Raw genomic sequence first — 12565 nt, 5'->3', positions numbered from 1 at the left:
CACTCTCCTGTTTCTTACTCTCAGCCATCCTTCCTCCTTGCTTTCCTCTGCTTCTCCTTTACTAACATGGTCTCATTCCTCTAGATTTATTGGTGCCGGGGGTGAGTTGGGCCCTCTCTGAAGGCACATTGAAAGGTACAGAGTTTCCAGCATGTTCTATGTGTCCCTTTTAAACCCCCCCACCACCACCAACCACGACCACCCACCATGGTGGCTAGGGTTCTAAGTTCAGTGATCACGGGAGGTAGGGCCCCATCACGCGCCCCCGCCCTCCTGCCTCTCTCCCATCAGCTCTCAGTACACTGGACATGCTGTTACCTGTTTTCTATGTTGTGGCTTTGTCTTTCACAGCTCTTCCACACCGTCTGCGATCCATCTACTGTCCACAGCACTGCACCGATGCACCACCAAGAGAAGACGACTTTGGTTTAGTTAGGTTTGTCCTGAGATGGAGATGTGTTGAGACAGGGTACTGAGGGGTAACAGATGTTGAACACGTCTTGAGAGAGAGAATTCAAAAGCATCTTTTTCTTCACAAACCAAGGACACTATTGTCCTGTTCTTTTAGCAGACATTTAAAGAATAATGCCAGTTTATAACAATAAAGGCCTTGTTTTCATTGCAATGGTCATCTGTTCTATTAGATAAGATAAGTAATTGCTGAGATCTGGGAACACAATGACATTGCTACACTGAAATGTGGCAGAGTACGAAACATGAGCACCTTCAGACAGGTTGTAACAAGACTATATATACAGATGTAATGTTTACTGTATCAATTGTCTTAGTGAGTTAAGATGCTAACATTTGCAAATTAGCGCTAAGCACATAAAACAGCTTAGTTTTGCAAGTATTTAGTGGTTAATTTTAGCACTTGGCAAAGTGAATCTGGTGATAGAGATATCTCACTCAGAACAATAAATGTCATCCTCATGGTGCTAGATAAAAAGCCAGGGCATCACTAAAACCAGTCAGCTGATAGACTGACACCGCCATCCCTTGAGCCCAAAAGCAGGCGACAGCTTATCCAAATTATCAAAGTCACTTTATCTTGAAGTAAAGCTGAGACTGAGTGCACCTGAAATATTGGTGACCATTACCAACAGAATTGATGGCCAAAGCTATGAAAATAAGAAGCATGTTTTAATAACCGTGTTTAATAACTTGAGTAGCTTGATCTGTCTTTCTCTTCAGGCAGTGTCATTACAGTCCATTGCTGTTACTGTAGATTACAGCTATAGGTCAGAGAATTTGATCAGGTTGTACAAGGTGTGCCACCTTGGTTGAACAGATTATCTCTGCTGCAGTCATTCTCTAATAATGCCCTCAAGTAAAGGCCACGGGGCCTCATTAAAAGGTGTTGGACACAGAAATTCAATCAAGAGCATTCTATTATTTTCCCAGTGAGTCTGTGCTGAGATTAAAAGCTTAATGGATGATGGCCAGTGCTAGGTTATGTAGATGTAAGCAACATTTTTTAGTTGCTAGCACAGAAGCTCATTGTCCAAATAGTTTCTAAAATAGTTTCTTTGGTGGAAAAAAAATGTATGTCTAGTTTATCAGATGTGCATCAGGAGGACACCGTTATTAAATCATGTTCAAAAATAGAATTAGGGCTCTTGCCAAACTGCATAAGCTCATCTTGAGCTAATTTTCTGCAACATACTGTGTACAAAGACTACAGCAGTACAAGTTATTAAGCGAGACCACAACAGGTTTGGCTCAACAGCAGTTGGCTCTTGTTGGACATAAAGGTCATCTCAGGGCTGTCTGACCACTCTGACTGATTTACTGGCACACATGGCTGAATTGTTGCAACTAGTTTCCATGGCAATCCGGTTAAGGTATTGTTATGATACTGTATGTGGAAGCTGCTGAGATGTGTTGTTACATAATGACAACCATTTCTCTGATGTGATGTCTTTGTCTTTGTTTGCTGATACGGTACGTTACCAGGGCTAATGTGTGTTAAATAAGGGCATATTCCTGGAAGGTAGACTTGACTGTGCTGGATTGTGTCCTTGTGTGTGTGAGTGTATCGGGGAACAGATGGTTGCAGAACAGGTTGTAAAATATGTAGGAGCAGCTCTCATCCCCAGATCCCTTCTCATCTCAGCCTAGAGAGAGGGGCAGGACCCCCACACCCTTTTGCTGATTCTATGGGGCATTCTGCTTCAGGACATGAGGGTTTGTAGTATGTTGATACTTTTACCCAAAGGTAATTACAGAACTGCCAAATCACAAAGCTCTCACATAAAACACAGTGTGGTATTTGTGTAATTATATTAGAAAAAGGCGTTTGTGTATGTTTTGGCTTGCATGATTACCATGCACAGTGTATTTGTGTGTGAGCATACGGACCCTTTATCTTTAGTTTGCACTGCATTGGAGCAGCCATTTATGGAGGGTAGATGTAGGAGAGGAACAAAGAGAGGAGAGAAAATGATGGAGGAGGTGCATTAAGATTTTGACTGAAGACAGAGGGAGGAGAAGAGGACAAACGTTGGGGTGCGATGGTATTCTGTGTAGTACTCAATGGAAAGTAGATCCAATCGTAACTATGCAACTACTGTATGTAATTATAGACGTGTATATATTAGAAAAACACCAGGGTGGTAGACTATTTAAACCTTAAATTATTTTTTATGCTGTACACACTTTATGTTGGCATACTATGACATTGATAGAGGTGATTTTCCAGCAAAATTCATTTTGTGTGTAAAATCATGAACGTCTGCTCAAATTTAGCTTTTGTTTGCTTGGATTTTTAAAGTATGATTTATTTTAAAATTATACTGGGAGAAACAGAATTGAAGGGTGTCATTATCTCTTAAGACTTGGACTTGAGTGAGACATAAATCATGAACATTTGGACCTCGACAACTCCTCTGATAAGTGGCTCACATGAGACTTGACTACTCACACAAGTCAGTACCTTGAGCTAAATACTAACATCAGCATGCCGACAGTGGCAATATTAAATATTGTAAAAAGCCTCAGGTCTATATAGTGTTTAAGGCTCATTACCAAATATAAGCACCCTATAAAGCTAAACTAACAACATGGATCATGGTAAATATTATACCTGCATGTTAACTAAAAACCAAACTGCCAAATGCTGGTGCTAGAGTAAAAGTCTGGAGATCACCAAAATTAGGAGGCTCCATTCTGTGCAGACCATGAATGTCTGTGCCAAATTTCATGGCAGTCTATCTAGTAACTGACTGACCGACCAGCAGACAGACATCATCCTACCTAGAGACATGCTACTAGCATGGCTAATAAACACTATTAACATGGATTTGAGAGGAAGAAAGTTCAAATGCAGTCTCACCTTCAGGAACCTGAAACATTTGCATCCTGACTCATTTGGCTTATGAAGACTCATTCTGAAAGACATAAAGACTTCTCTGAATCACACACACCCACTGTCATAAACTGGGACTGGAGAAAAGAGGCTGAGGGAAATTGTATTAAATATTTAGACATGTAAACACAATCTCAGACATAAACAGAAGTAGACATGCATGCATGATGAGCTACTCTCACACACAAACATCCAGGATGACCCTCAGGCAGGGTCAATGTGAGGCATCTCCCTGTTTAAGCTGACTTGCACTGAGTCGTGCTCTGTGCAGTCAGAGTCAGCTGGTTGTGGAAGAAACATCAGGAGAGGCCACAGTATGCTGCACATGATGTAAGCTGCAAACTGTAAATGTAATTTTATATGCTTTCCTGCTTGGTCCTGTTTCCCAGTGCACTAACACAAGCTGCAGAATATTGTGACAGACAGTAGCTTGTATCAGGGTAATGATGCTCTTGGCATTTCTGCATGGATCTATAGGCTGCTGTGTGCAGTTGCAGCAGTATAGGTACCAGCACTTGGAAAGCTCTATACAAGTCTATATAACTATTGCAACTTGCATTATTTACAAACAGTGTTTGAAACATATAGATTTGTAAGATAAAGTATCTTTATAAATGTAATAACTTATGAAATACTTCTTAAATATAAGAAGAGCAAATGCTCATCGCAAGTTCTAAGAGCCCAAGGTGTCATCTTCTATGTGTATATTTTGTCTGCAGTTAAAAATCCAAAATGATGACTTATTCAATATTAAACCAGACCACTGTCTTTCTCTAACTTTAAACAAGTGCGTTAAGTCCCTCAGTGTAACGCTAAAAGGGTTTAATTATAATTTTGTCACCAAGTACAGGTTTTATATTACGAGAGGTACAAAAGCAAATTCAGTTATCACTGAACATTTTGTAGATATGCACAGTAGCAACATTTTGCAACTTGGTAGGCCCATTAAACAACATGGTTTCCTCATTATGCTGATAAAAGACATTATTGAGACAGCATTACATTTCCTTCCAAATGCATTTGAAAAAAAAAACTGAAAAATGCCTAAATGCTGCTGTGTGGTAGGATGCACTACCAACAAGGCAAAGAACCCTGAGTTAAACTCTTAAAAGCTGCCAAACAAAAAAAAAAGAACAGAATTTTAACAAGCCAATAGTGGATAAAACATGAGGCGTTGGGATGGCTAAAATGGTTATGGGACAAGTTAGCTGTTAGAATGTTAGCTATGTGTTATCAAGCTACGGTAGTTCGTTTCCTTGTTCTTCTTGCTAATGCCTCAGTTTTGTCTTCTTAAAAGATTTGTATTTTTTATTCGGCAGCTTTTAAAACAGTACCTCTGGGTTCTTTGCCTTGTTGGTAGTGCATCCTACGACACGGTCGCTTTATAAAAAAGATAAAATTGGTGCCTTCACGCAATACAAAATCAGTTGAGTAAGACGAATTGTTGCCCCCTGGTGTGGGTGTGGCCTACAGGTGCTCTGTCTCTATAAAGCTTGAAGTAAAGTAGAACAGTGGCATATCAGTGTTGTCTCTGTACTACAGAACAGTGGTATTTGAAATGAAACAGTTTTGAATAACGTAATGGCTCTTTGTGTTAATAGGAGAGTGTTCACATCCAGAACGCAGGAACTACAGAGTATGTAGAGAATGGATCATTGTAGTTGCCTGCCTTGTTGTTTAGCTGTGTGAAGGTTGTTTAGGTTTACTCCTCACTATATTGTTCACCTAGAACCATGTACATACTGTATAATGGTAACTGCATACATAGAGAGGTTAATGGAGGTATTGCAAACAAACAGAACAGTGAAAGCAGCTGACACAGTTTAGTGAGTGTTCTGTGAGTAAGTTGTATTTTATTGTATGCTCCTTTGATGCTTAGGATATGAGATTGAATTCCTGCTTTCCATTCCTACTATTGCAGTTAGTATGTTTGTGTATGTGCAATGCGTATATCCCTCATGTAAGTCAGTCTAAGACAACTGTGGCTCAGCTATGTAACAGATGGCCCTCGACTTCCCTAACACTGCAGTGTGAGCAGCTCTGGTTAGGTCAGCCCCCGCATGAATTCATACTAACATAGCACTCTATCATTACATCTCACCTCAAACAGTCATCTTATCAAGATGTGCAAGTGCTTGGACAAAATAATAAATACACCTCAAACACTGTGAACGCAGGGAAAGGTGGGTTACTGTATTTGTCGTCTTATTTGTTGACTATGTCCAGTCACTCCATGGTAGGCTAGTGGTTAAGGCGCAGCGCTCTCACTGCTGTGGCCCGGGTTCAAATCAGGGTTGCGTCAGGAAAGGTATCCGGCATAAAACATGTGCCAAATGTCAACATGCGAGTCGTCAGTGTAACGATTCACTGTGGCGACCCCTAAACGGGAAAAGGCGAAAGTGACTTTCTTATGTCCAGTCACACCATGTTTGTTATGACTGTTAAATGTAGGAGTATGCCTGTGGTTTTCAAGACTGTTACCCTTGAATTGAACCATTTTGTTTTTGGTCACAAAAGTTTTCCACCTCTGTTTGGGGGTCTCTTGTTGCTTTGGAAACCCAGTTATTTAAGAGACAGGCAAATAATATGCCCATATGTGCACGCTGGACCAGCAGTGATTTCTACAGCTTAGTCCAAGCTAACCGCACACAGGCAGTGACCACAATCAAAAACCAACCTTAAAGTTACCCTGTTATATTTACATTACCCTTTTCTCACCAAAATCCATTGTGTGTGCCCTTAAGATCCCATAAACATTTGCAAAAAAAAAATTTGAAACGTGCATTGTTTATATTCATGTTTAATAGTAGTTAGTAACTACTGTATAGCATGAAATCATCAGCGGGACTATGCACCACGTCATCCTTGTGCATGTGTGTTCTAATGGACATGCACAATATATTAACAAAACAGGAACCTAGTCTTAAAAACATTGCCCCATAGCGTAACAGGTGGTCAAATACCCCCCAAACGCACAGTGAGAAGCCTCTACAGTCTCTTTAAGTGTAATCAACTTTAAGGCCAACTAACTGTGTTAACTCACTAGGTTACAGTTCAGATCATCTGAGAAAACAAAAAGATACCAGTATACTATCAAATGTTATGGGATGCTGGTAGACACGTTGTTGTATTAACAGCAAATTAAAATGCTACTTTGGTTCAGTATTAGTAGTCGAACTGTGTGCAAACAGCCTGCTGCTAATAATCCAGTCTATACTAGTTACTAGAATTACATTTTGGTCCAACTGAGAAAATTAAGAGATATACTGTCAACCAGACTGTAAATAAATTTGCACATTTGATTTGTATCTCTTTTGTACAATATTGCTATGTAGTGGCTCATACATAAACTGCTAAGTCAGTTTTCAAAGTGTTCTTTCACTCCTGCATCTCATCCTGGTACAGAAAGTTCACCGGACTTTGTGGGGGAAGCGGCGAGTGGAGGGTGCTGTAGGCACATTCGCATATTTGAATATTCATAGATCCTGGAATAAACAATGTTGAGCCCTATTACAGAGGTTCACTGAACTTATTTTGAAAAACTGTTCGACTATATTTAAAGCAGAGTATTTTTAAATGCAAATAATGATGCTTTTGATAAAAAACATTTTTTCATGAGGTGTTTACATTATTTTGTATTTTCAGGGTAGAATAGTTAACTCCCACATAAAGGGAATAGTTAAATGCTATTTGCATTTGGCTACTTTCAGTGGTGATAGCATAATCTGTTGCCTGATTCAAAAACTAAGCTGTTCTCGGTTTTTTTTTTTAACATATAATAAATTCATAATAAGCCTGCAAGAAGGAACCACATTAATCTGTGGATATGTTTCATTTGCTAGTGCATTTTCTTCTTTAATGCAAATCCCAGAAATGTTCTGTATGTGTAACAAAATTAAATAAGTAATAAAACAAATCATGAATTGACCAATTTTTAACATAGATATTAAACATAACTAAAAAGCTTCAGTCCCACATTAGTGCTTGAAGATTTCCTCTTCCCAGAGCATATCTATCTTTTAAAAACTTTACTAACACTAAATACAGGTCAGATTTACTTTGAGGTTCACAAGGTTTTTCCGCCTTCTGAAGTCCACTAAAATATATATAAGTTATGCTAAGCTGTCACATAATGTAAATCCCTTTATCTCTGTCAGTTGTGGAATAAATAAGAAGTACTTCTGTTTCATGTATAATTGTCAGATGGTCAGTGCAGATAACAGCATCAGCAGGTGATATGGTTAGCGTGACGGTCATTTTCTGTGCAGGTTCATACGTCCTCATCACCTTGTGGCGGGTAAACAAAAGTCATTTACTGTGGTGTGGTATTAATCTTTGTTGTCAGTACATAGCTAACAGTCCGCAACAAGGTGGGGACAATAGGATCGTCCCTTCACGCATCATTTGGGTACATTCAGAGCAGCCTAATATCCATGTATAGCTGTTCATATACTACACAAACCAGCTGGTGCCAAACTTTAACTGTATCTGGGTCAGAGCTAATGGAGATGAATCTAATGGAAGTTTCACATCGCCTCTCTTTTTTTCTTTCTTCTATTCCTCTAATGTTGAGATGTAATTAATAGCAGTGGATCTTTAGGGAGATGGTGACCAAGAGAGGGGGAGAAGGACAGGAGGTAATAAATCTCAGAGGGGAAGGAGGTATAGAGCTAGGAAGTGAGTGTAACAGAGAAAGAGAAAGGGATCTGGTGAAACACCCTGGCAAGAAGGCTCAGTGAGCCAGTTCTGGGGTATAAAAATTTGAATCTACAAGATATACTGTAGATAATGGTGCTAACTTTTTGGGAAGATATTAGAAACTGGACGTTTCTGCAATTGCTTGAGGGTGTACCACTGGAATGTGTCAAGTTCTCCTGATATTATGTACCCTACTTTCCACCCACCAACTATTAATATTGCTTCCTCCAGAAAACTAGCTAATGAAGCTCATTCACCTGGAAATATTCTGTAAATATCTATTCATCTATAAATCACGTTGAAGGAATGAATGACCAGCGATGGACATGTACTGAATAGGCGACAGGAGAAACTCGTGGATTGTTGTTATGCCTGAGAAGGAAAATCAAAAGCAATATGAGTAGTACAGCTCATTAATTACCCAGAAGGCAATGTTGTAAAATTAATAACTGCTTTAATTGTTGTGCGAGAGCATAGAGTAATTACTTAGTTTAACTAAAAGGCTGTAAGTCATTTGTGGGAGGAAAAAAACCAATAACACTCATTGTGAATGTTTCATGTTGGAAACTTTCATTATGAATATTTCATCTACAGAAATATGTCAAGAGGAGAACAGCATGCATGGCAGACAGCCTCGTGCTGTAGTATAAAACTTCATCTTTGTGCGTTTCTGTGTGCACGTATGTAGTACATCCAAAGACAGGAATATAATATACATATCAAAGTAGCAGCATGTGATTGAATGATAATTACTGTGATTGTTGAGCTCCACGCTCATTTTTGTTGTTGTTTTGTACATGTAATCAGATACAGTACAATAGAGCCTTGTTGGCTTGGTTTGTCACATTAATGCTGGTGATATTTCCAAAAATATTGCATGGAGTTCAGTTGAGATCAGTTGTGCAACACCTCAAGGATGACAAAATATATAAGACTCTGAGTTACATTTCATTTGTTACCTTTTTTTTGCATGTTTTTGGTCATAAAGCAAAGAACTGGGTCAGATTAAATTAATTAAATAAATCCCCAAGGGTGATGTACAGTGTCTGTACCAAATTTCAGGGCAATCCATCCAAAAGCTGTTGATCCTTCATTCAAAACCACATGTCAGCCTCATTTTGGCAGTGAAGGAAAAGTCAGGAGATCACCAAAGTCATTAGGACACCTTATGTGGTGACCGCAGCCAATTCATGTAGCTGATACAGAGAAATTTCACTGGATAAGTGAAAACTTTGACTTGCTGGTGGCAATAAACGAAATGTCAGGGGATCACCAAAGTCATTCGGATTTGTCCTCCGGGGACAATAAATGTCTGTACTAAATTACAAAGCAATCTATCCAATAATTTACAAAACACTCCACTAAAAAACAAAAATGTCAGCCCGTCCATTCTCATTCCCAGAGTGTCAAATATTGATGCTTTGAAGTACCCTTTGGCGTTTCATACAGGTGCTAAAGGGTACCTTTTTGTTTGTGTGAGATGTGCAGGATTTTCTATAGAGAGCAGTGTTAATTTAGTGATGTCGGTATTTGATGCCCAGAGCAACATGTCCAGATGTGCATTCATGGTGATGTAGTACTAGAAGGGAGGCAGTGTGCATTAGAAGAAGATGCAGGTAGTTGAATAGGTTAGACAAACATCAGGCTTTCTCCCAGAGAGGTGATCGAATCTGATGTGTGATGTTGTGCTTTTTAATTGATGATTGTTCTAAGCCAAGCCATGACATTTTGGTAGATAAAACATCAGTAAACACCTTGGGTTTACACACCAAAACAACATGGTTAGGTTAATTTTGTTTGGTGTCTCATACTGACTAAAGCGTATTAACACTTCTCTACTGAAAACTCTGTGTCTCCTGCTAGAGGGTACCTGTGGCGTTTTCTAGGGACTTGACAAGGCATCAATATTTGACACCCTGGGATAACATGTAATGGTGGTCAAAGTCAGGATCAGAACGGTCAGTATGATTCATTCTCTGGGACCATGAATTTTGATTTGTCTGATTTGAGAGTTCATCGGGTTTTATTCACTATATGTCTGCAGATTTTAGCCTTATCGACCGCTGTATCTTGTTTTCACACCAATGTCTGCATAAATTAGTAGAACAACGAGATTTTGATGGGTTTCAGCTACTGTGTTGGTACAGAATCTTGTACAGGATTTCAGAAGGTGCCTAGGAAATAAAGTCCTTTGTCCTTTGTGTTTGCTCAGGAGTCCAATATGTGCTTCTTTCTGACTGGCAAAATAAAAAAAAACAAAAAAACAATTAGTGTATGTTGTTGGGAAAAGGTGCATGAGTGATCAAGCTGATGTAGGTTTCAATAACCCTAAAATCTGTTCCTAGTTTTAGTGCCTGTCTAAAACAGTGAAACATTTGTCAAGATTTCTTATAGCTACTTTGTTGTAGTTGTCTGATGAACAGGTTGAACTCTGACTGTTACATGAACATGTAGGTCAGACAGAAACTTACGTTGTTAAACTGGCTCATATCCAAGTGTCAGCAATTTGAAAGTCACGGAAAGCTAAGACATTCATATCACTTATGAATGACGCACCTTATCTTGTGTGTAGTTGACAGTGGCTCTGGTCACGTTGTTGCTTCGGACATACTGTAAACATGAATTCAACAAAAGGAGGAAGGTTAAAATGTCATTACGCTGTTAAAAAGCTTCCCATGTATCTTGTCATCACTCGTTATCCCTGTTATTCCGCCCTCCACTCACGCTGTCCAATCACTTGCCTTCTCCATTCAGTCCACCTTTTCAATTGGTCCATCCTGCTCAAGTATGACTCAGAAAGAGGTGTGTCGGTCTACGATGTGAACCGGCACAATGTGTGGTAGTGTGTGTCTGTTAAATGAGTGTGTGTTATCATGTCCTGGCATTTTGAATGATGTCATGTTTTATTATTTCTTTCTCTCTTTTCTTCTGGGCTCCTCAATTTGCTCTGCTGCTCCTCTGTTATTCCCCACATTTTTGTCTTTGATCGTTTTTGTCCTTCTCCCTTGTTTTTGTCTTTTCTTTTCCTGATATTTAAAGCAAGGCAGCAGAGCATTCGGGAACTCCAGATAAATCTGTTTTTGATGGTTTTACAGTGACTGTTTGTGTTGACAATTGTTTTTTTTTTTAGACTCAGTATTTGCTGGCTTTTCAAAACTGAACATCCAGTCCTTGACATTAAAGGCTATTTTTCCTGGCAAACACTGAGCCTCAAGGTTCCCTACTCAGAACATGAAGGGCAGGGGCATAAAAGCAGCTGCTGCACTGAACCAAACTACTGGTGCAGAAATGTGAAACTACAAATGTTTTCCACTGACATTTTATTCATTTCCATCCTGATCTTTTACCTTAAAAGTGCACTGTTGCTGCTTTTACAGCCCGTGCCCTGCTCTTTCTTCCACAGCCATTCTTAATTTCATCCAGGATGTCTCTTTTAGTCCCTACATTTCATCCATTACCTTCACCTACACCAATCCATACTTCTTAGCCCAGTATTCCAACCATCTATGAACCTCTGATGGAACTGCCCAACACCCTTACACCCTTCAGACACATTCAGAAGAGATCCAGTCAAACAGCAGCCATTGCACCAATGAATCAAAGGCATAGCAGTGTCTTGGTTCATGATGAGGCCTCTTTCTCATCGGAGTAGCACCTTCTTTATACTTCATAGCCAATTTGAGCCACCCTCACTTTATCACCACATTCTGCACAGCTGTAAATTCACTGTGACCCAGGCCAATTTTCAGAATATCCAACCCAACCTGCACTCACCCATATGGTCAGATTATACCCATAGTGCTGTGCTGTGGTGTACTTACTCATCGATCTCACCAACAAGGAGCCTCACTGTGTCTGTATTTCCCAACAAAGACCGCCTCAGAAATGTATGGTTTTGAGTGTGACCATGTTCAAAAGCAACTCCCAGGCCAAATCCTCAGCCCTAACATCCTCTTTGAGAAAGGTGCGGTAGGTATTCATGAAGGGGCAAGTTAAGTGGCAAAAACAGGAATATGGCTCTTGGGGTTGTTTTTGGACAGGAAACTATTTATGTTTTTTGGTTTTTCTAATTACATTTGCCTTGTCTTTTCAGACCTCCGACAGATTTTCAGTAGGGGTTTTAGATCTAACAGTCAGTGAAGTCACACAGTAACCCTAAAGCTGAATGTCCACCGGACGTGGCTGCTCCTCTTGCATTATGACTTTATTACAGCTCTGTCACAGTGTCCACTGGAAACTTTGAAGAGGCAGAAATTTTTAAAATTGAGAGATATTTTCACATTACTTTTTTATTGTACAAGCATAAATGCGTGTGCAACTCATTAACAGATGGGTGACAAATTAAAGGAAAACCCAACAGAGGGGCATATTTACTAAGGTTTTGTGGCTCATGTTTTGGTGCTAAACAGTGATATTGCATGTGTTCATAGGCATGGCAGTGGGGCTTTGCGGTGAAGAAACATAAGAAGAGCGGCACTGCAGGAATTTGCATATTTGGTC

The 12565-nt window shown here is 39.6% G+C and overlaps 1 protein-coding gene across 8 annotated transcripts in view; it reads left to right on the top strand.

The window, feature by feature from the left end:
• cacna1g (calcium channel, voltage-dependent, T type, alpha 1G subunit) overlaps nucleotides 1-12565 on the top strand; it is a 254312-nt gene that overhangs the window by 211113 nt on the left and 30634 nt on the right. For 4 of the 8 annotated variants that reach the window (XM_020622050.1, XM_020622044.1, XM_020622046.1 and 1 more), the window contains one exon: nucleotides 85-135. The exons of the other annotated variants lie outside the window; for them this stretch is intronic. In XM_020622050.1, the coding sequence (XP_020477706.1) occupies nucleotides 85-135 (51 nt within the window). The remainder of the gene's footprint in view (nucleotides 1-84; nucleotides 136-12565) is intronic. 8 annotated transcript variants of the gene reach the window in all.

This window comes from Monopterus albus, unplaced genomic scaffold (genome assembly GCF_001952655.1).
Source record: "Monopterus albus unplaced genomic scaffold, M_albus_1.0 scaffold271.1, whole genome shotgun sequence".
NCBI lineage: Eukaryota > Metazoa > Chordata > Actinopteri > Synbranchiformes > Synbranchidae > Monopterus > Monopterus albus.
The sequence above is the reverse complement of the archived record's forward strand: the minus strand, read 5'-3'. Positions and strand labels throughout refer to the sequence as shown.